Source organism: Neolamprologus multifasciatus, chromosome 14, assembly GCF_963576455.1.
Source record: "Neolamprologus multifasciatus chromosome 14, fNeoMul1.2, whole genome shotgun sequence".
NCBI lineage: Eukaryota > Metazoa > Chordata > Actinopteri > Cichliformes > Cichlidae > Neolamprologus > Neolamprologus multifasciatus.
In genome coordinates this window covers 15011953-15035181 of record NC_140452.1, presented here as the reverse complement: position 1 = coordinate 15035181, position 23229 = coordinate 15011953, and the positions used below count along the sequence as shown (strand labels likewise).

The window sequence follows — 23229 nt, the reverse complement described above, 5'->3', positions numbered from 1 at the left end:
AATATTATTGATATGGACCATATAGAAACGTTTGCACATTATAATGCTGAACAGCATACTTCAGGGTCACCACATTGTCCAGGTGAGCAAACCTGATGATGTTTGTAACATTCAGCAGGTGTTGGCAGAACACTAAACATTGTTTGGAAAGTTAACATGCTACAATATGGCCTATCGCCTTTCAGTATAACTGCAGTATGTGTATATGAATATTGATTATCAGACAAATAATTCATATCAGATTTGCTGTTTAAACTGGTACACTATTTCTGCTTGCTTTGTGAGCTGTACTAGGCTACTTTGACTGATAAACACTTTATAGCATAATCCGTGACTAAGGGTGTAATCCCCCTGTAGCAAAAATGTAATTTTAATGTATTTTATTTGAAATTATAATCCAATTATACTTACCCACAAATACCTAAATGGAGGAACATTAGAATAAGGGAGTTACAAGACGAAGTTTTATAGGACACAAATAATTAGTAGTTAAAAGTAGTGCATAACTTCAGTTATTTTATATTAAAGTATGCACAAATTAGTAATTTTTAGTAGTGCACTGCAACTGTATCAGGGATGTGTCTTATCAGGCCTAGACGTTTCCAAGTATGTGCTATTTACTTCGTTTTTAAACATCAAGGGTTAGCTTTTCACGCGATATCAGCTGTAAATCTCCAGTCCTTTTTCCTAAATTTCAGACTTCAGCTTTACGAACAAAAACAGCCCCACAAATTTACTGAGAAATGTGTTTAAATGTACGAAAAAACTTTGCCAAGCACGTCGAAAGAAAAGTTCTGCCACGGTTTACGCAGGAGGATAAGATTTCAATCAGGCAAACCGGAAGTCTCCTGTTTCCTGCCTTGTAGTTGGGTCCTGTACAGCAGCCCGTGCGAGGCTGTCCTGGAGACCCCGCGCTGCCTGCACCTCTATCGTCTCGGGTGAGTTTGTTACAATGTAGCAATTTGTCTATTAATCCAAAAAACTGTTACAAAGCTGCAATATTCGCGAACTGCACGCGAGCCGCAAACTGCACAGCTACCGCAATCGAAGCGCCACGCTGCCGCACGAACCGGCGAACATGCTCATTTTCCACCGAATTCCCAAGCATACCCCCCTCATCCAAGAGTATTCCAACATTAACTCATATTTTGCTTACAAGGAGAGATAGCTAGCTACGCAATTGCGTTTACGCTTCAAAGCAGACAATACTGCCTTGTCTTTGTCAAATCGAGGCATCGTTGTGCAGTAGGAGTGTTAAAATTGTGTCACTCGCTGGTTTGTTTTGAATGTCAAAGCCTCAAGCTAGCTGTACGTCTCAATATTGTTGATAGCTTGTTGGCTTAGCTGGTTAGCTAGCTAGGCTAACGAAAGTCAACCCAGATGCGTTAAAATGACTGAAAATAGAGGCAAAACAGTGGTTTAAAATTAAACGTTTTGTTAAATTAGAGTTTTAATTCAGCAGTGTGGCTACGAAATACTCCGTGTTGTGAGTAATAAGCGAAATATACATGCAAAGCTCTTTGAAAACACTAGCTAGCATGTAGCAAGTCGCTTGCAGTGACTCCATTCATATCCTGCGTACTAGCTGCGCTCTAACCGAGCAATGGCTACGATCTGCTGCTGCTTCAGAGCGGCAACTGGGTGTACGGTCGCTTTATAGGTCTCGGTGAACTCGTGGAAGCTGATTTGAGATGGTATTTTCGTGTTGTTGGAAACGAAAGGCACAGCTGGTGTTTTGAGTTGTGGTAAATTCAGCGGGAGGCGAGAGCCCGTTCTCGAAATCTTTGCAGGCGGAGCGAAAACCGCGCGTTTTCAGTTTGTTGTCTATTGCCATCCGCTGTTTTTTCGGATTTTAACAAATATGAGTTCTGCTTGGTCTCTCGATGGGTTCGTTACCACATGGGGATTTCTGTTGTTGATAAGTGTAGGTGTTAAAAGACGTTGGATTTTTTGAAAATCAGTTTCTGTATTTAACTGTAAACTTTATTATTATTTTATCGTTTAAGGACCTCATATTTTATTTATCACGTCATGCTTGCTTTATCCTAACAAGACACCGAAATATCTGACAGTGATAGGTGATGTAATGATTTGAGTCATTACTCATAATTTGAATTTTAAAAACACACAGGGGAAAATCAAGGACTTTGAAATTAATGTGATGGACTTCATAAATGTTTATTAATATGGTTATTAACTAACTAACTATATAGCCCATACTACCTAAGAGTAATTAGAGTGAGTTTATGTTATTCGGAAACTATAAGAAAAACATTAACATTGAAATTTGTGTTGATAATGTATATCTAGAAAGGGTTAATACCATAATATTTCTTGGTGTGATCATTGATCATAAGGCCTGTTGGAAATCACACATCACTTATGTGAGGGGAAAGTTAGCACAGGGCATTGTTGTCTTGGGGAAAGTAAAACAATTTCTGGATAGGAAAACATTGTATATGTTATATTGTGCTTTACTATTACCATACATGAGTTATTGTGTAGAGGTTTGGGGAAATACATATAAAAGCAATATTCAGACTATAATCATAATGCAGAAAAGGGCTATTAGACTAATAAATCAGGAGGGGTATAGGGCTCATACAAACACACTCTTTATTAAGACGCAAGCTATAAAATTCCAGGATCTGGTGAAGTTTAAAACAGTGCATTTAATATATAAGGCTAGGAAAGGAATGCTCCCAATCGAAATAAGTAAATGGTTCTTAGAAAGAGAAGGGAGGTACAATTTTAGAGGGAAGTGGAATTTAAAATTACAAAGAGTAAGAACAACATTGAAAATGATGTCTATTTCAATAGCGGGAGTTAAATTCTGGAATGAGTTAGAAGAAGAAATAAAGGTCAGTAGTGATATAAACCAGTTTAAAATAAAACTCAAAAAAGAAATTTTAAATAAGTATAAGAAGGAAGAAAATGCAATTAACCCAAGACAGCAGTTAAACTGATGTTTATTTTCTTCTGCAAATTAGCAAATCTAAATATAGTTTTAGTTGAACATGAGAAAATATTTTTTTTGTGATGTTATGTTCTAAGTTGAAGGCATTGTATACGTTTTTTGTTGTTCAAATTTAGATGATGAGGATGTAAACCTGAGGGGGTAGGGCTAAATAAGTATATACTTCTGCCTACTCCTTTTCAAACAACTGCATGGAAAGATTTTATGAAATGTTGGTGACTGTATATGTTTGAAATAAAAATGAACTGAAATGAACTGAGTGTTTAAATATAACTTAGTCTTTTTGGATGCCAAATGACCATGATGGTTAGTACAGCTTACTGGATAGCTTTGGAAGCAAGAAAAATGTTTAGATTTTAATGTTTGTGATTTTTCAATAAAATGCATTTCTAGACCTGGTAAAGTGATGCCATTTTTACATTACAGCTTAATCCATACACTAAACTATATTGGAATTGAAAGTATTTCTGTATCTTGACAAATTTGTAGTCATAAAGAGTAAAATAATACATTAGTTCAGTTTAAAAACACTCAGAATTAGAAGGTTTTGTGCTTTTAGAGAGATACTGCTAGTATAGGCTGTTCTTCATCAGTGTTGCACATCGATAGGTAATTAAATGTTAAATGTTTAGTTGTACTCTAATAAATTAAAAGGAACGTATCTTATTGTGAAATTGTTTTACTGGTGTGGCTCACTAGAGATCAAATTCAGTTGTATGTGGCTCATTAACTGAATATAGTTTGAACCCCCTCCTTGTCTAAACTAACGATCTGAGAACATAATATTAAGATCTGTGGTTTCTTTTTGTAGTTCTTCTAAGGAGTGAGCAGCTAACTCAAATCTATGTTCAATTACAATTATGACTTCCAACAGTTATGAAAACAAGATAAATGAGGTAATAGAAATATTTTTGCTTTCTTTTTTTCTTTAGTTTCTTTTTGCAGCAGTACGCTTATTTTGCCTTTAGTTTTTTAATTGAGTGTACTTGTTTTCTTTACAGTGGTGTTTATTTGCCTCTCACTAAAACCCCCAAGTCACGCCCCCAGATGCTGTGACAGTTTAAATTTGGTTAACAAGCAAACAAATTAATCTGTTTGGAAACCGACTGATAACCAGGAGTCCAACGGGGAGCAACAAATATATTATTTCATTATTTTTTAAGTTAATTAGGAACAAAGTAATAGTGATTATGATATTTGCAGCAATAGAGTAATTTTGATGTTTTCTCATGATGACAAGCTGTGCTGAAAATATGTTTTATTGCTACTTTGCTGTGCTTTACAAAAAAAAAATCAACAAAAAATTGTTACTTCTAAGGATTAGTAATATTAAATAATCATATGAAATTAATTCCTGTCATGCTGAAGAAGCATAGGACTTGAAAAACATCACTGTCCTGTAGTTCACTATCAAGTGTGGCAAGCCATAAATCAGCTTCTGTGTAAACACAGAGACAAAAATGGCTGGGTTCGAGTCCATTCTGGACATTTCTTGTGTATCATTCCCCTTACTCTCACTGTTCTTTTGCATTGCTCCCTACTGCCCTATCAAAATAATAATAATTAAAGTGTGCACTGACAATGAAATAAATCAAAAGTAGTCATAAAAACAATTTCTCATCTTTAACAGTTGTCATGGATGATGAAGACGGCAGGTGCCTTCTAGATGTAATTTGGTAAGTTAATGATGACTCGATGAAAATCGGCTAAATCTCATCACAAACTGGTCAACCATTTCTTCCCTTGTACTGTGAAGATTCACTTTGTTTTCTCTTGCAGTGACCCAGAAGCTCTCAATGACTTTCTTCATGGATCTGAGACCCATGTGAGTATGAGTGGGGGAGGGGTTTTTTTTAAAAAGAAAAGAAAGAAAGATGTCTCATTTTTTTAAGTTTATGATTTCTATTTACAAAAAGTGAGTTTGTAATTGATGTGATGAGGAGTCATAATTATGCATATTTTTGTTAGTGTTGGCATCAGTTAGTGAAGTGTGACTCTGTACTTAAGTCACTTTAGATTGCACGTTAATGCACTCTGAAACCTGCTTCCCTCACTGCTTTCATGTAATTTTCTTATTGCTGTATCTGCTTAATGGTTTTCTTTGCTTTTGATTTGCACTATTTGTAGTTCCAGCCTCCCTTCCCTTTTTATTTGGCCTATTCACAAAATGAGAAATGATAATACTAACGCTTCCCAACTCTGTATTACACCTATCATTTTGCCCTTTTGTCACTTATCCTTTAACTGGTTCTTTTACAATCTGGGTTTCCTGGACTGTATTCTGTCCTTTCCTTGCCCTTCCCCTGGCTGATGGTTTGTATATTTATCTGTCCTGGTGACTTTTGCCTGCTGGTTTGGGTGCCTTTGGTTTCCATCTTTCCTATCCTTTGTGGGTGTGTCTGTAGTTGGACACTGACGACCTTTTGGATGGTTCAAGTGACCCCTCCAGCTCATTCTTCTCTGCCACTGGGGTGAGTAAAATCCCCCAATGCTCTTCCTTCTGTTTTCTATTTATATATGTCGCATGCTTCACCTATTACTCCTCTCCCATCTACTAACAAACCTACACTTGACAGGCTTTGTTTTGCTGCATTCTGACAAGATATTTTTGTGGGGTTTTTATATTTGCATTACTTTGTTCATTTCCACCCCTTACCATCATATCTAGTGATGAAAGTTTACGTGTTACCTGATTTCACTTATTTCCTCTTCGTTTTCCTCCTTTCCTTGAAGGGCCACGTTCCAGAGGTCCAGCCTACAGCCCAGCTGTCGGCCAATGAGTCAACAGGCCTTCCTAGAGTCAGTGTTGACTTGGACTTCTTGGAGGATGATGACATCTTGGGAGGGTCCCCAGGTGGAGAAGGTGGGAGCAATGGCATTGGGACAAATCATGAGCCATGTGACATCTTGCAGCAAAGTTTGGCTGAAGCCAACATCACAGAGCAAAGCTTACAAGAGGCAGAAGCTGAGCTGGACCTGGGCTCCTTTGGAATTCCAGGCCTTACACAGGTGGTTCAGACACTGCCTGATGCCAGCCTTGCTGGGGCTGGAAACAGTGCTGTTGGTGTAGGCATTGGTGTTGGGGGAGCAGCAACGATTTTTCCCGGGTCAGCCACGAGCACCACTGCTACTCCCCCCAACGCCACAACTGACATGCTAGGGTCAGTCCTTGCTCAACAGGGCCTTCAACTCCAATCCCAGGTCATGAACAAGGCAATCAGTGTTCAGCCATTTATGCAGCAAGTGGGCCTAGGAAATGTGACGCTTCAACCCATTTCAAGTCTTCAGGCTCTTTCTAATGGGAGTCAATCTGGACATTTGGGTATTGGACAGATTCAGGTTGTGGGTCAGCCTACCGTCATGACTATCAATCAGTCTGGCCAGCCAATCCTGGCTAAAGCCATGAGTGGTTACCAGTTGCACCAGTCTGGGCCAGAGGTATCAGGTGCTGGTCCTCAGCCAGGGCTTGGAGGCTCAGGAGGTGGACTTCTGATCCAAAGTAATAAAGCTACTCTCGGATCTCCAGCTTTAAATGGACCGGCTGTTTGTGTCAGCAGCACAAACAGCAGCAGTGGTGGTACAATGACTGCTCCTGCTGGGCTTGTGGGATTTGGCAACACCCTTCTAAGTTCAGGAATAGGATCCCAGACACAACCTCAAGGCCAAATCATGCAGAACGTGATCATCCAGCGCACACCACCACCTATTCAGCCTAAACCCCCACAGGGGGGAGCCATCCAACCGAAACTCTTCAAACAACAACAGCAGCAGCCACAGCCAGCACCCCAAGTCTTGCAAAATGATGCCCACAAGGCCCTAGGGCTGCAGCAACTTCCAGTTTCTGCTGCTCAGAATGTAGCCTTCCTGACAGGAAAGCCAGGCTCCAATGTTGTCCTGAGTACTCAAGCCACAACTCAAGGCGCTCAGTTTCAGCAAACCCTCTTCAAGCCACAAGCAGCACAACCATCTGGCAAGCCCCTGAGTGTACACTTGTTAAACCAATCTAGCAGCATTGTTATTCCTTCTCAGACAGTTCTGCAAGGTCAGAACCACCAGTTTCTCTTGCCACAGCTACAAGCAGGTGGGCAGATCCTGACCCAGCACCCCGGGGGCCACATCATCACAAGCCAGGGTCCTGGTGGACAAATCATTGCAAACCAGATTTTAACTGCAAACCAGAATATCAACTTGGGTCAGGTGTTGACGTCGCAGAGCCATCCTGGGGCAGCCCACATCCTCTCTGCACCCATTCAGCTCCAGCCTGGCCAGATGGGCACGCCTACCCTCTTTCAGATGCCTGTCACATTGGCTCAGAGCCAAAATCAGACACAGACCCAGACTGTCTCAGGTCATGCCCAAACAGTCATACAGGGCATGCCAATTCAGAACCCCCTGACCATGCTGAGCCAGGTGGAAGGACTGAGCCCCGCTGTCAGCCTTCAGCCAGCCTTGCAGCCACAGCCAGGTGGAGTCCCTAGCAGCACAGTAGCAGCAACTATGGCTCAAGGACAGCCTGGAGAGTGTGTAACTGTGCTGGGAAGCTCCACAGACCAGGCTACTCATCCCACTCAGCAGCTTGTACCACAGCCATCTATCCTTGCCATGCAGCCGGCTTCTACTGTGTCCACGGTTACCACCGCATCTTCCTCCTCTCCGTCCATGTCAGTTTCCACCTCTTCCTCTGTCACAGCAGTGGGGCTGGTCCCCCCTCAGGCTCAGCAAAGTCCAGGGAGGTTACTGTTCACCAACCAGGGCTCCAGCATGATCCTGAGCCAAGAGTCTCTGCAAATGTTTCTTCAACAGGTCAGTGTTCAAACCTAAAACTTTTGCTTACCTTGTGTTCAGTTAACATTGTCTAAAAAGATGAATAACATGCATGGAGTGATATCTTGGTTTGACCTCTTTGGTTTACTATTTTACTCCCCCTTCCCTCCAAACCCCTTCCTCCTTCCTTCCCTCCCCCATCCTGAAATGGTAAATGTACTCCAATCAGGAGCAGCACCACCAAACAGAGAATGAGTCAACCCCCTCTGTGGGCGTACCTGCATCTGTAATCGTCAGCAGCAACAGCATCACTACTCCGGCCCCTGCTGTCCATGACAGCCAATTAACTGACTCTTGGGTGGGCCAGAGCCACAGCCCTTCCCCTGGCCCTTCCCACATGGTAAAGCAGGTAGAAATGCCCCTTTATGTTGAGCCCCACCCCCTTGTTGCTGCTGCTGCCTCCACAACAATGTTAGGATATCTTATCTTTTCTCGTTACTATTCTGTACCTCCCTTCTGCATTAGTCATTGCTTCTATGGCGCTCACCCTTGCTCTGCATTTCCAAAGAACAAATATGATTGTTGGCTTGCGGCTTCTGTGTGTTTCTTATGTTGCTTAATTACATGCAAAGGCATGATCATCCAGTTGTCCATACCTATTGCGTGCTAACTACTCTGAATTTAGGACTGGCAAACAATATTCAAAGGAATAACTTTTTCTTTTCTTTTTTTAAATTAATTTGATATTTTTAATCAGTTCTAACATCCTTGACTCAAAGCTGAAATCGGCAAAAGTTATGGTATTACTATACCATACTAGTTACTATATATTTTAGCATGCTGAAATATACGAGATCTAATCTTTTTTGGTCTTTTCTAGATTTCTGCCTACAGCAGCAAGGCTAGAATAATCTCTTCACTAACACTGCTTAGTCACAGTAAATGAACTCATCTTCATCTGCTGCATTACTGATTAAGGACTGATGAATTGATTCACTCCACAATATCTTCCACCTCTCACCCCTCTGACCCCTAGTGTGACCAGGGTAATGAGCCCCCCCAAAACCAAAATGACATGTTCACCTATCCCTCGTCCCTCAAGTCTGCAGATCACCTCCTAATTTACCACCACAGACCCACAGATCTTGATTTCTTGCTTTTGTCTACAGTTTTTCTTTTGGCTCGCTAAATAATAATTGCCCTCTTCTTATGTGTAAATGCTAGAAATAAAATCTGTGAGCTTCTACTACTTTTACTTTAAAATCTATTAGTTTTTAATTCTAACACTTTGCTTTTGTGTTTGTTTGGTCGTTATTTACTTGTGTATGTGTACGTCGGGATTGGGTGATAAATCTGTATTATTATCTATTAGTTTGATTGTTTCTTTTTTCATTTTAAAGTGTGTGAGTGTATTATGATATTTGCAATTAGGAGTTTTAACCTAGGTGTAAGTATTAAACTCAGTATTATGATGCATAAATATCATATATATATATATATATATAAAACATCATAATAAATATTGATGTCAAAAACGTGAAAAGCCATATCGCCCAACCCTACTTTGTGTCAAATCTCAGATCGTGTGCTGGAAACTTATTCGCTATAGACTTTTTGTATGTGATTTTTCTTCTTTTTTTTATGTGCTTAATATCCTGATTTCATTCTTCCTTAAAATGTTTGCTCCCTTGAATCAGATAAGCATACTGTATTTTGATTCCACTTCTTCAGGTACCCTCCAGTGGACATCAGCAGCCTCTGAAGATCCATAGAATGTCTCCTTGTCCACCTGCCACAGCACCACCAGTGGCAGAAAGTCCCCAGCCTTCCCAGTCTCCTCTTACTCTGAGCCAGCAGATCCAGTCACCACACCACCAACAGCAGTCACGCCCTCCCTCTCAGCCTCAGCCACAGTCGCAAACTCCTTCTCGCTCATGCACACCCTCATCTCACCCTCCACTCTTTATTGTCCATAACCAAATTGCAGAGTCCCCCAAACCAGCTCTACAAGGCCAGCCACAGCAAACGCCACCCCAACAGACACACATTCAAGTTCAACTTCAGCCTCAGCCGGCCTCTCAGTCTGTCCCTTACCAACAAGACATGCCTCCTATGTCACAGTCACCGAAGCCTCCACCTGCACAACATCAGTTCACTGCAGCTCCTGTCAGCGCTTGTGCCACCACTGTGGTTAAAACTCATGTTCCCATCCAGGGCCTGACATCAGATCAGCAACATAATCTGCAGTTAGTAGGAGCACAAATTCAGACTCTTTCAGCCATCTCTCAACCCTCACCTAAGCAGAAACAGCTGCTGGAAAGGCTTCACCAGGTATCATTACAATGTTACACATTTCTTCTTACTGAAAACTTGTAACGTAATTAGCATGCAATTAGGGATCTTGACTGTAAAATCACTGTGTGTATTTTTGACTTATTCTTTTTTCTGAGGTTCAGCAACATGTTAAGTTGCTTTCACTAGTACAGTTTGTATTGTCGTGGAAAAATAATATATGTGATTTCTGCATATATACTTAGTTGTTATTTTCCCCTTGTTCAGTTTAGTTCCATTTATGAATTTTTTTTTCTGTTATCAGTTGGGTTAAATACATTGTGAACATTACCAATAAATCTACCAGTACAATATCAGCATAACTAAATTAGGAGCCTAAGCATGCTCCAAAATATTTTGAATGTAGGTACAAATATATCTGTCCTGATGGTATTTGGTATGGTACCAATACTTATGGTATTTCCAGGTCCAGCAGAACATCATGCTACAAGCTAAGCAGCCTACTCAGCCTCAGCCTCAAATCACCACTCAGTTTAGTTCCCAGCAAGATGTGCCTCTTGATAAAGTGGTGATTGCATCATCATCAGCCAGCACTGGTACACCTGCTCAGCTACCCTCAATGCTGCAGCCGACATCAGTGCTTGTCAAAACTCCTACAGGTTAGACATTAATTATTGTCAGTGATGCAAAACAGTAGGATCCAACACACGTTGAAGTGTTTCCTTTTGTAATTATCTTTATTCTTTATTGCTAGCATCAAGTGACTTACAGGTATTCTCAGGAGCCCAAGGGCAAGCTGGAGCAATGGTGAATCAGACTGTCACTCCTGCCAGCCTTACCCAGCCTGCACAGGTATGTAATATAACCCAATTCCCAGTAAGAACATATGTGTGGTATTTGCCTGGCGTTATTTTGTGCTACTCTAACACCTTTGTCAGTGAATGTAAAATTTATTCAATTCAATTCAGTTTTATTTATATAGCGCCAAATCACAACAAAAGTCGCCTCAAATTTAACAGGGATAGTATTTTCCCCAATACATTCCTTTTGTATGTGTTGTCACTTTCTGCTTTAAATTTCCCTCTTCTTTTCCTTTCTCAGGTTCAGCCAAAGCCAGGAGTGATAAGCTCTGTTGGAGGGGTGACTCTGGGGAAAGGTGGCATGCAGATACAGGTGTTGGGAGCTAGTCTGACTCAAATGCCTGCTCCACAGCCCCCAGCTTCAATACAAACTCAGGTAAATGAGTGTTGCTACATGTTTGTACTGCCTCTGGTATTTAAGTTTTAGTATGAAGGGTTTTAACCCTTACACTTTATATTTGTTTGTTCCTGTTACAGACAACAACAATAATGAAAATGCCTTTCAGCGCAGAGCCCAGTAAAGAAGCCAGGTATGTTCCATGGTAATTTTCCAGGGCTTCTTTTAATTGATTCTTAAAAGCCATATTTGTGAACAGTATTAATTTTACACACTTCACTGCAGGATGCTAGAACAGCTAAGGAAACATCAGGGTTCAGTGCTTCACCCAAACTACAGTGCCCCTTTCTGCTCATTTGAGGACACACTGCACAGACTCCTGCCTTACCATCTCTACCAGGGAACTGCCAACTCTTCTCAAGATTATGAAAGAGGTAACAAATTGCCTCTTTTGTAAAGCTACCAATGTATTGCTTGATTTATAGTGGAGAATTTTCAACAATTTGGTTCTCTTTTACACAGTGGATGATGAATTTGAGAAGGTCTCCAGCCAGCTGCTGAAAAGAACTCAGGCCATGCTGGATAAATATCGTTACCTGCTCTTTGCAGAGTCAAAAGTAAGTTTATAAATCAGCATGTTCACTGCAAGCATTCTTAGTGCGTTTTTGTCCTGAATTGATTTTAAAAGTGATGCTGTTTGGCATATGAACATGAGCAGAGACTGGGCCCCTCGGCAGAGATGGTGATGATCGACCGGATGTTCATTCAAGAGGAGAAGGTTGCATTAAACCAGGACAAGATTTTGGCAAAGGAGAGGCCAGGTATTTTACCACTGTCTGTGGTTGTTAAATTATTAATAAATAATTAATAAAATTATTAATACAATTTTGTAGGTATTCAAAAATAAAGAAGGTGTATTTTAATTATACATTTCTGTTTATTTATTTGCAGAAGAGTTTGTGGCAAATGTGCGAATGTTGGAGAGTGTTTCATCCCAGCAGAAATTATCATCTGCTGAACCCACCCCAGTAAGCGGAGGGGTATCTGCTGCTGTCCCTGCTCCAGCGCCTGCTGTTGCTGTTGCTGCTGCTCCTGCTCCCGCTGCCATCCCATCCCCTGTTCCAATCATTGCCCCAAACCCTCCGCCTGCACCCACACCAGTTTCTGCTCCTGCTCCTTCTCCTGTCTCAGTTCCTTCTGCGGCCCCTTCTCTTTCCCCTTTCCCTCCTACCAAGCTCGTGATAAAGCAGGGTGGAGGCAGTGCATCTGTGTCCTGGTCCAGTAGCTGTCCTCCTCCTCCAATTCCACCAGTCAAGCCAGTGGCTGAACCCACTAGCCAGATCTCTACAGTTCGTACTCCAGCATCATCATCCTCATTTTCATCCTCGACATCAAACTCTCAAGCAGCTGATGACGATGATGCTCTTCCACAGCGAACGAGCAAACCGCCTATCAAGACCTATGAGGCTCGCAGGAGAATTGGTTTGAAGCTAAAGATCAAGCAGGATCAAACGGGGTTCAGTAAGGTGGTCCACAACACTGCCTTAGACCCAGTGCACACACCTCAACCTCAGCTGAGCAGCCAGTCTATGTCCCAGACTCAGCCGCAGTCTGAAGCTGCTGTATCACAAGCGAAGGTTCACCCTTTATCAACCCTTTCGGCCACGGTTATCAGAACTCAGTCCCCTGTATGCACTACTTCGTCTGGCTTGTCAGTCACAATATCAACCTCTCAGTGTAACCCATCACTGAGAGGAAGTGTTCCTACCATTTCAGCCTCATCTTCCTCCACCTCTTCATCCCATACTTGGTCTTCATCCACCTCTTCATCTTCCATTCAAATGAATGGGACTTTGGATCACCACGACAGAGGTGGGGTCAAACACAACCCTGCCTCTACTGCCACTTCCTCACAGACAACTTGCCGTCTTCCCCTTCGAAAAACTTACCGGGAAAACATTAGTCCTCGGGTCAGACCTGGTGTGCCAGGTGGAGGAGATGAAAATTTGTCCTACACCAGAACCACACCATCACCCCCCAGACACGAGGCCTCAAATCCTCCCTCAGAGCGGACAGTGATAGCAAGTGTGAAAGTAGAGAAGAGAGACAGGGAGGCCTTACTCACTCACACAGATTCAAGCCACGAAACTGGCCGTTTGGGGAGTGCAGTGCAGGGGCTGGACGAAATGGATGTGTTTAGTCGTGGTATCAAAACCACGCAACACCATCATCTCCCACAGCTTCTAGACAGAGAAGGGGCAAAGGAGAGAGGGGAAGAGCACACAGACCAAGAGACAGATGTAAGTAAATACAAGAGGTTGAGTGGAAAAAATCGACATAAGGCAGGAGGAACATTCAGAATGGACCAGCATGCCCCTGGGCCTCCGTCGCCAGAGTCTTCCTTCACACGAGACTCTTTGCTTCCTGCCAAACGCTGCAAGTCAGACTCTCCTGACATGGATAACGCCAGCTTCTCCAGCGGCAGCCCTCCAGATGACTCACTGAATGAGCATCTGCAGTGCGCCATTGACAGCATCCTTAATCTGCAGCAGGAACCCTCTACCCGCGGACACCATATTAAAGGGGGCAACAGCAGACCCCACCAACACCAAAGTCAGCGCCCTGGGGGCTCAGTGCCCTCATCACACAGACCTTCAGTCCCATCCTCTTCCTCTGCTTCTTCGTCCTCTTCCTTGGGCCAGCACCCTCAGGTTGGTGGCCGCGGCCACAACGGCAGCCTGGTGCCCCAGACTCAAAGTAGATAACAGCCCCTCAGCCTCGGACTCACAAGGGGAACTATGAAACAGTTTAATGAGGCAGGGGAAAGGGGCACTGTGAAAACAGTATCACTGTAGTACTCTGCCAGGCTGTGTTGGCTTTGTTTGTTTATTTGAATTGTCCAAACATTTCTTTGTCATTTACAGTCTAAAGTTGCCCCACGATGGAAATACAAACATAGTCAAAAATGGTGAATTGCAGACTTGAACATGCTCGACAGATGTGCTCCCTCAGCCAAAATCGAGTAACAAGATGAAATTGTCAGTGACTATTGTTCTCTAATTCTGTCTTTCTTTTTCACTTTGGTCTTTTTTTCTCATTCACTTGTTCATACATTCCTTTCATGTGGTCTGAACACCAGTCTCTGTCCACAGCGGTTCATCTTCTGGTTTAATCAGTGTCGTAATGAGCATCAGGCATCTTATTCAAACAGTTTAAAAGGTAACAGCTTTTCACTAAGAGAGCTGCAGAAGAAAGGCCAAAGAGGTTACAGCAGTGTAGTACTGTAAACAGTCATAATACATCCAGTGTGCTGCCGGACCTACCATATTTGATTCTCTTATCGCAAAGATAGTGCTGCTCCAGAGATGCAAACAACAAATGCTAAAATGAAGCAGTCCAACTCTTTATCAAGACCACGCTTCTTTATGTAGTATATTAACCCTAAATATCAGTTGATTTGGTCTTAAGGTAAACTCCTCTTGAATTGAAAAAACTGAGTACCATCAACCTCTGTGTGTCTCCATTTTAAACAGATATCATGTCTTTTTTTTCTTTTCTTTTTTTTAAGTAAATGTTGAGGGGAAAAAATTGAACGTTTGTAAAATTGGTTTGAAATTGACTGCTCAGATGCTGTTGTACTGTCAGGATGTAAATGAACTTGTAAGAAATGCATTTTTTCTGCTTCTATTGTCAGATGATTTTCCAGTTTCTTGTTTTTAGACTGCACCTCCACTCACCCCCTGTTGCCTGTGATGCCAGGTTAGGACTTTATGCATTTCAGTCAGCAGGGGTCAGGCAAGGTTTCTGTGTTTTCTGTCTTTTGGATCTTCCTGTCACTGTATGCCTGCCTCACTTGAGTTTTTGTTTTTGTTTGTTTGTTTGTTTTATTTTCCCCCGTTTGTATAAGCCTGGTGGACAATTCAAACACAAACACAGCACAAGCATTGAAATTGAAAAAAAGGAACAATAATAATGTACAAAAAAGACCGTAAGAGAATTTGAAGTATAGTATTACAGATTAATTTTGTATTGTATTTATTGTGTATAATGACACTTTTTAAAAAGAAAATGTACATTTAGTAAAACTGTAAATTAAACCTTGCTTCTTTTATGAAATATTGCAGTGTCCTGTCCTCTACTCTTTTATTCCTCAACTCTGTTCCACCACTTGAGGCTGCATTCCTTTCGTTTACTAACGCTGACTGAGAAGGACTGTATGATAGTCAGGAGGAGGAGATGGTGGTAATGGTTTCAGCACTGGGGTGTGTTCTCTATCAGACAGTCAGCAGGTGGTGCATAGAAGTGAAATCATAGAGCTGGTTTGTATGCGTCATTGCTTGGAGCATCTGCAGAATTTGGAAAGAATAAGTCATTTTTACATGGGGGGTGGGGGACTGGCATGTCTAAATCTAAGGCATGTGATAATACTGAAATACAATTATTGTAAAACAAGGAGTTTCCAAGGTATAGTCAAAAGATTGCAGAGTGAAGTTGTATATATTTAAAATGTGCATAAGGACTGTGGGAGGTTTTGTCCTTTTTTTTTTTTTTTTAAAAAAAGCAACTCCACCCAAATTATTTATTCGCAACCCCCTCCTCCAGTCCACGCCCTCTAGCCACGACTTAGCTCATCCTTGCCCTGAGTAGAGTGTTAGTGCTGCCCACATATTGCCAGGCATCCCTGGAAGAGGAGGTGTATTAAACTTAGAGAAGCAAGCAAGGAGAGAGAGAAAAAAAATTATCCTCGGTGTGGTGCGCCTGTGTGTCTGAGTGTTTGCCTTGGGTTTTTTCAGCAAACAGATTTTGGGAACCCTTTCCAGATGATCTGAAGCTCATCTGAAATACATTAAACCCAGGAGAAGAACGATCCTCTAATTCAGCTGCGTTGACGCTCCACTGAGGGTTCCTATTTGCTGTTAGAGGTACACCCATACATGTAGCTGCAGCTCCCCAAGAGACTGTTTTCATCTCCTTAAGCCAAAATATTTTCCAGGCTCCAGAGGGCAAGATTGGAGAGCTAGAGGGAACTCCCTGAAGAAGCCTGCATAATAACTTGGTAAATACTCCTTTTAAACTTTAAATGTGGCAGTAATGATTGGCTTGCATTTTAACTGAAAATATGTAGCTGTAATTGTAAAGTAGAGAGAAAACTAAGCTTTGATTTGGTATATAATGAGTGCAACAATTTAAAAAGTAGCTAAATAATTAATGCACTGGGAAACTTTCTGTATAGGCTTCTGATATTTTTCACTCCCCTGATACTTGCTGCTCTTGCACGTTTCAATGTTACTTTCCATGTTCCAAGTCCAAAACTTTGTTGCAATTCCGGTGTGCAAACCCACGAGGCATTTTCCTTCATCCTTAAACATTATAAACTGATCCCAAAGCCTAAACCAGCTTTTTGATTTTCACAGTGAGACCATAAATCCACGTTTACTCATACAGCTTGACTGCAGCAGAAGTTTTGTATATAATGGCTACATTTAATGCCTCTCCATTAGATCTCCAGGGTTCGCCATTTTGACAAGAGGGCTTTCCACACTGGTCTTATGACATGTCAGGACTGTGATTACTGTTTTCCTCGGGGGGAGATTTTTTAATATCCTAGTTTAAATTGGATTTGCAAGAGAAGCTCTTCACAGATGAGCTAACATCTGTTGACATGTGTCTTGCCTATCTTCCTTAACGTCAGTCTCTTTCTATAATGAGTTATGCCTTTGACTCTTAATCCAGGGTTTCTGTTTATATAGACTGCTGTAAAAAGATAATTACTCAAGGGTTACATTTGTTTTTCCATGAGAACACTATCTCCCGAGATGTCTCCTTGTATGAGCAGTCTGTGCACGAATTACATGTTCCACTTAGGGAAACTGCAGCGGATAAAAGAATGTCTTACTCATTTCACTGTAAAGGCATGAGCTGTGCCTGAGCAAATCCTGATGCAGGGCTGGGTTTGAGGGTTTTCCAACATGAACACCAACTTTTTCCAGGCATCCACTGAAAATGCTTGGCAGACTGAGGGTGGGCTGAAGTTTGCTTTAGATTCCACATTGTTACTCTAGAATGTGGCAGACTTTGATCAAGCACACACGGGTTTCTTTTGGGATGTGGAGTAATCTCTTTTTTTTTGTTTGATTAAACCTCTACCTGCCTCATTTTCTCTCTGCATTTCAGGATCTAAAGGTTTCAGTGTGTTGACTCAAAGGAGAAACTCCCAACTTTAAACTAAACACCAGCCCTATCGTTTCTCTAAGTGTGTGCAGAGAAGTGCTCAAGGACAAGTGAGCAGCATTCGTATAAATACAGGAAACACCTGAAGGTTTTTCCGAGGCTTGGCCACAGGAAATATAACTCCAAGCAACTGATATAACTCTGACACCGATTTTTGCAAGAAGCTCTCTATCCTCTTGTCAATCAATATGTCACGCTGGGGGAGAAAGAATGTGAAGAAGGCACCTGAGGTGATCCACACTGTGACAGAGGGACTGAAGTCCCTGTACCGCGAGAAACTGCTGCCTCTGGAGCAGTACTATGGATTCCATGACTTCCATTCTCCTAGTTTGGAGGATGCAGATTTTGACAATAAGCCTATGGTGCTAGTTGTTGGACAGTACTCCACTGGAAAAACAACATTCATCAAGTAAGACACTACAATGCTATGGTATACATTTGCCCATTCTTATATCTCCTGAGTATTTCTACTTTATTTAAGTGACAGCAAATATAAACAAACAAACAAAACAAACTACAAGCTTTTTGTCTGATTTACAGGTATCTGCTGGAGCAGGATATTCCTGGGAGCAGGATAGGTCCTGAACCCACCACTGACTGCTTCACTGCCATCATGCATGGGGACGTGGAGTCAGTCATCCCGGGGAATGCCCTTATTGTAGACCCTAACAAGCCTTTCCGCAAACTCAATCCATTTGGAAACACCTTTCTCAACAGGTGAGAATCTGGCTTTTATTCACAGTGCGTTGTGATTTTTTTTCCACTAAGCAAGACAGTTACATTTTAGCATGAAATAGGCAGAACATGTGAGAGAACTCATGGAGGGAAAACAGAGAAGGAGATACTAAGATTACAGAGAGTGTTTTAGCTCTGGAATTTCAAGGGCTTGTGCCAAATTTCAGAGGAGGAGGCAGTTGCCTTATTTGTGGAAAAATGGTGAAACAGAGCGATATCACCCAAGAGGGTGATGAAAGTTCATGTACTCAGGCAGGAACTGCAATGTATTAAAGTTCAAAACTGAGGTTAGTGGGGTCTACAGCCTCTTAGGGTAAAGAGAAACACAGAAGTCACAGACTGTGGAGGGACTGGGGAAACTGTAGGACAAATGTGACGTTTATTCCTGCCATGTTTACTGCCCAAGCTGATGTTTTTCCACTGTTGTTAGCCAAGGAAGACGTTACGTCTTACAGTGAAGTGAGGTACTAGAGGCATAGCCACACAGGCCAGAAGTGACAGGAACTTAGAGTGCTTCTGTTAATGGGCTCCATCATGACATTCTGGTGCAAGTTTTCCAAGCATGCGTTCCTGTCTCCCTCAGCAGGGTATGTTTGAGAATGTATTTGCGTCTCTCCTTTTGCGTTGACTTCCTGTTTTAGGAACCAGTGGGCTCGTTAAGCCCATAAGCTGCAGGAAGCAGTGGTGTTGTTCTAAGCCACACATCGTTAGCAGGCCTTATTGTTTGATTCTGGCAGTAATGGTCATTTTCCTTCAGGAAGCCCAGAGCAAAAGAGGCCTGCTTGCACACAATGGCCTTCAGTGGGAGGGACAGGGTGTGTGGACAGAGTGGCTTTCAATCTGCTCCTGAGATTGCACTGGCTTTTTTTGATAAGAATTGACTATTTCCACATAATTTAGACTCTTAAACAATGTTATGTCATTCTTTGTTTGCTGATGAATATGCTAGATTCCAGTGTGCCCAAATGCCTAACCAGGTTCTGGAGAGCATCAGCATTATTGACACACCAGGGATCCTGTCTGGTGCCAAACAGAGAGTGAGCCGAGGTGAGAGAAGTGGCAAAGGTGAGGAGAGGGCATAGGGGGCCTGCAGAGACACACGTCCTTGAACATCAGCTCACAAACTCATCTCCTTGGCACGCCTGGCTAACTCATGGGACCAGTTTGCTCTGTTGCAATGACATTTGGCAGCAGAGATAAAAAACATCTCTGCAGTACACAGCAGCCATAAAACCATAATAAGGAACAGAAACAGTGCAGTCAATTCTGCGAGCACATCTGGAAGAATGTACTGTTGAGCATTAACTATCACAATCACCTCACACCATTTTGTTTTTTTCTAATTTAATATTCACTCATGCTCCAAGCAAACCATTATTCCAATCAATCTGCATGAGCAACTAACAAGTTTAAAGTGTCAGTATACCCAAATTATGAAAACATATTTCCTTGCTTACCGCTGGTGGTATCTAGCCATGTAAACAGTTTTGGTTTGATCACTAGAATTTTTAAAATATTCATCTGCAAGATTTGCTTCTATATCCTAAGAGGATGGAAGTAAATAAGATGTTAAAAGAGAAGTCTCAGTTTCTCACTCAACAAAAAATGGACTGGATTATTCAGAGATACTGAGATGCTCTTTCAAAAGTAGGCTACTACTTTTTTTTTTTTTTTTAGCATTTCTTCTGCTGTGTGTACCACAGTTCAGTTATCAAAAATTTAGAGATGCTTTCTTAAAACCAAAAAAGATAAAAACCAAAACTATTTATGTGGCCATCCCACAAAAAGTATGTGGAATCTGTTTTCTTTGGGGGGGGGGGATTTTGATAAACTTATGGTTTAGTAGAATCATGTTGGTACAGATCAACCAGTGCCTGAAAAAATATTAACTAATTTATTAGACTTTCACTTTCATACATTAAGTCAAAGAATTGTTTTTTTTATTATGTCTTGCACAAAAATGAAGCCTCTGTGACTGGGAATTCAGCCTTTGGGATTTTACAGATTATAATCTTTAGGGTTTGTGTCTGTGTTGACCTTCTTCCCTCTCCTGACCCTTGTTTGTTCAATGCATACTCCACATTTAGGTCTACGGATGAATCAGTGATTGCATCTTTTTTGTTTAAACAGGGTATGACTTCCCAGCTGTACTGCGCTGGTTTGCAGAACGTGTGGACCGCATCGTCCTGCTGTTTGATGCTCACAAGCTAGAGATATCCGATGAGTTCTCCGAGGCCATCGGTGCCCTGAAAGGCAATGAAGACAAACTGCGTGTGGTGCTAAACAAAGCAGACATGGTGGGCACCCAGCAGCTGATGCGAGTGTATGGTGCCCTGATGTGGTCCCTGGGGAAGGTATTTGGCACTCCAGAGGTTCTACGTGTCTATATTGGTTCCTTCTGGGCAGAGCCATTGCTGGTAAACGACAACCGTAAGTTGTTTGAGCTGGAGGAGGAGGATCTCTTTGCTGATATTCAAAACCTTCCTCGAAATGCAGCCATACGCAAACTCAATGATCTGGTCAAGAGAGCCCGTCTGGTTAGGGTGAGCGAGTTGCATATTTGTTCACGTCTCAGCATGTTTTCATTAAATGATTATTCAGAAAGTCATATTGGTGCACTTTGTGTGTTTTATTTCTCTAAATCCTAGGTCCACGCCCACATCATCAGCCACCTGAAGCAGGAGATGCGTTCTGTCTTCAGGAAGGATAATAAAAAGAAGAATCTGATCTATCAGCTACCAGTTATTTTCTCCAAGATCCAGCTTCAGCACAACATTTCTGCTGGAGACTTTCCAGACTGTGCTAAGATGCAGGTTTGTTTGAAACACTGGCTTTGTTTACAAGCAACTTCTGTTAATTTGTGGTTACAACAGGAAAGTTTATTCTGATGTAACTATTAAATCTAAGGACTAACACATTATTCTCATTTTTAAAGGAACAACTGATGGTTCATGATTTTACCAAGTTCAAATCCTTGAAGCCTAATCTGATGGCATCCTTGGATGAGTTGCTCTCCAGTGACATTGCCAAACTGATGCCCCTCCTGAGGCAAGAGGAGCTGGAAGCAGGTGATCAACCAGGTGTGCAGGGTGGTGCCTTCTTGGGGACCCGTGCTGGACCTTTCTCAGAAGGTGACCCCTTTGTTGAGGAAAATGGAGAGGGTTGTGAGGAGGAGGAAGATTGGGTGGTGACCAAAGACAAGCCCAAATATGATGAAATCTTCTACAACCTTGCTCCCAATGAGGGGAAACTAAGCGGCACCAAGGCAAAGGACTGGATGGTGAGCTCCCGCCTGCCCAACTCTGTTCTGGGTCGCATCTGGAAGCTCTCAGATGTCGATCGTGATGGCATGTTGGATGATGAAGAATTTGCCCTGGCCAGCCACCTAATTGAGGTCAAGCTGGAGGGTCATGGTCTTCCCCCTGAGCTTCCCACCCGTCTGATCCCACCCTCCAAACGCAGGCAGAAAGGCTCTGATGCATAGACCATCTACTGGCTGTCACACCTATGCTACTGTTGTATTTGCTCTTATTTTCCTGCAGACCCAAATCTAAATGTTGCATGTTAGGTATGCAACGTTTCCTCTGAGAATGATTATAATCTTGCACAATGAACATGCTGTATTTAAATATAAGTCGACAAACAAGGGCTTTCAGAAAAGGATTGTGTATAAGTCAAAGGATCTGTTTGCTTCTTCCCTTTGACTCCTCAAAGTTGGCTTTTTTTTATGATGAATATATATTTGCTGAGCAGAAATGAAAGGCTGAGTCTAAGTGAGCAAAAATCTGCATGTACTTTTAAAAACTCCAGAGCAATTTTATTCTTAAAAAAAAACCCACCTTTTTTGACATTTTAACATTCCTTCAGTGTCTAGATATTAGAGATTATTTGTAGGAATATGCCTTTTTTCACATGTGATCAGTCCAGCGAAGCATCATTTAGAAATTTATTTTCAACTTATTTTGTTGTGTTTTCAACATTTTCTTCTCCATGTAACAGAACAATCATGTACAAATCTAATAATCTGAATGCATTTCACTCTGATGCTTTATATGTCACATTTTTGTGCTGAATTTATACATTATTTTGTAAATTGTCGCCGTTTACGTTGTATGTGCAGGATCAGGATCTGCGTTGAATAAAAGAACATTACATTCTCAACTAGACTGAATGAATGCCATGTTACTGACTACTGTACACAGCTCTGCCAACTGTTCTTATGTTAACAACCATTGTAACCAAATAAAACTACCTGACTGTGTCTAGTGTCTTTGGTTATTCTTTCATACAAGCAAAAACTTTTGTACAACTTGAAAAGGTTTTTAAACTCAGTTATCAAAATGCCTACAATCTGAAAATAAATAACCTAAAATAGAAGTAATAGCTATGGGGGTTTGATTTGACTCTTTTTCAACAAAATTTTGTGTTTTATCAAGCTCACTTGGTCTCTCAGTGACAGACCACATAAACAGTGACTCACAGTCTCCTCTGCCAAGTCCCCATACCACCATTTTCCAAGGCTCTTTCCCTTGTCGTTCCCACCATCTGAAGCCTTTTTTCTGCCTCTCGTTCTCTCGCACATACACATGCAGTCTATTTGTACCCCTTCATCCCAGTTTAGTTCTATGTTCACATTCACATTAGCCTCCCAGCACACGGTGTTTGGCTTTGGTGTAAACTATGTGGTATGAGCGTGAATGTGTCCTGTGTAGAGCTGCGTATTTCACATAAGAGTTTCAAGCTTTCCTAAAGAAGGAGTGGCCTCCCCGCCTTCTTTTTCCACTCCTCCATGGAAAGAAACACAAATGAGAAACAGAAGCAATGCAGCCCTTTCCTTGCAGCTCTCCAGCTTACAGTGACTCACATGTGAAGAATGTGGTGGGCTGGACTGGGAGTTATTAATATCTCCTTTCCTAGGGTCTGCTAAGTTTCCTCAGGATCTAAACATTGTACCTTTATGAAAGAACTTAAAATTCCCCTTTTGGACTGTTCCCGAGTGAGCCCTGCTGTTTACCACACCCTCTTCTATGTAT

At 41.8% G+C, this 23229-nt stretch overlaps 2 protein-coding genes across 7 annotated transcripts; both read left to right on the top strand.

Annotated features, from left to right (window-relative positions):
- The first annotated feature begins 831 nt into the window (after positions 1 to 831).
- On the top strand, positions 832 to 16123 carry bicra (BRD4 interacting chromatin remodeling complex associated protein). Of its 5 annotated transcripts, none has more exons than XM_085130342.1 (15): positions 832 to 938; positions 4608 to 4653; positions 4757 to 4802; positions 5383 to 5448; positions 5711 to 7780; positions 7971 to 8141; positions 9473 to 10072; positions 10500 to 10692; positions 10788 to 10885; positions 11135 to 11269; positions 11371 to 11423; positions 11516 to 11664; positions 11753 to 11847; positions 11946 to 12051; positions 12182 to 16123. In XM_085130342.1, the coding sequence occupies exons 2-15, from the start codon at positions 4613 to 4615 to the stop codon at positions 13993 to 13995; spliced, it is 5637 nt and encodes a 1878-aa protein (XP_084986468.1). In that variant the 5' UTR covers positions 832 to 938; positions 4608 to 4612; the 3' UTR covers positions 13996 to 16123. The 5 variants fall into 5 exon arrangements, with proteins under 5 accessions (XP_084986468.1, XP_084986467.1, XP_084986466.1 ...); XM_085130341.1 differs by having other exon boundaries at positions 7971 to 8150; positions 11949 to 12051; XM_085130340.1 differs by having other exon boundaries at positions 7971 to 8150.
- ehd2b (EH-domain containing 2b) lies at positions 15891 to 22457 on the top strand. Of its 2 annotated transcripts, none has more exons than XM_085130347.1 (7): positions 15891 to 16286; positions 17405 to 17870; positions 18002 to 18178; positions 19146 to 19261; positions 20327 to 20739; positions 20845 to 21009; positions 21132 to 22457. In XM_085130347.1, the coding sequence occupies exons 2-7, from the start codon at positions 17650 to 17652 to the stop codon at positions 21678 to 21680; spliced, it is 1641 nt and encodes a 546-aa protein (XP_084986473.1). In that variant the 5' UTR covers positions 15891 to 16286; positions 17405 to 17649; the 3' UTR covers positions 21681 to 22457. The 2 variants fall into 2 exon arrangements, with proteins under 2 accessions (XP_084986473.1, XP_084986474.1); XM_085130348.1 differs by having other exon boundaries at positions 15892 to 16286; positions 19146 to 19243.
- The last annotated feature ends 772 nt before the right edge of the window (positions 22458 to 23229 follow it).

Coding starts and splice junctions, on each gene's coding strand:
- bicra (XM_085130340.1), top strand. CDS start 4,613: ATGGATGATGAAGACGGCAGGTGCCTTCTAGATGTAATTTG. Junction 10,073..10,499: donor TGCTGGAAAGGCTTCACCAG/GTATCATTACAA, acceptor TGGTATTTCCAG/GTCCAGCAGAACATCATGCT. Junction 10,886..11,134: donor GCCTTACCCAGCCTGCACAG/GTATGTAATATA, acceptor TTCCTTTCTCAG/GTTCAGCCAAAGCCAGGAGT.
- ehd2b (XM_085130347.1), top strand. CDS start 17,650: ATGTCACGCTGGGGGAGAAAGAATGTGAAGAAGGCACCTGAGGTGATC. Junction 17,871..18,001: donor GGAAAAACAACATTCATCAA/GTAAGACACTAC, acceptor TCTGATTTACAG/GTATCTGCTGGAGCAGGATA. Junction 20,740..20,844: donor AGAGAGCCCGTCTGGTTAGG/GTGAGCGAGTTG, acceptor TCTAAATCCTAG/GTCCACGCCCACATCATCAG.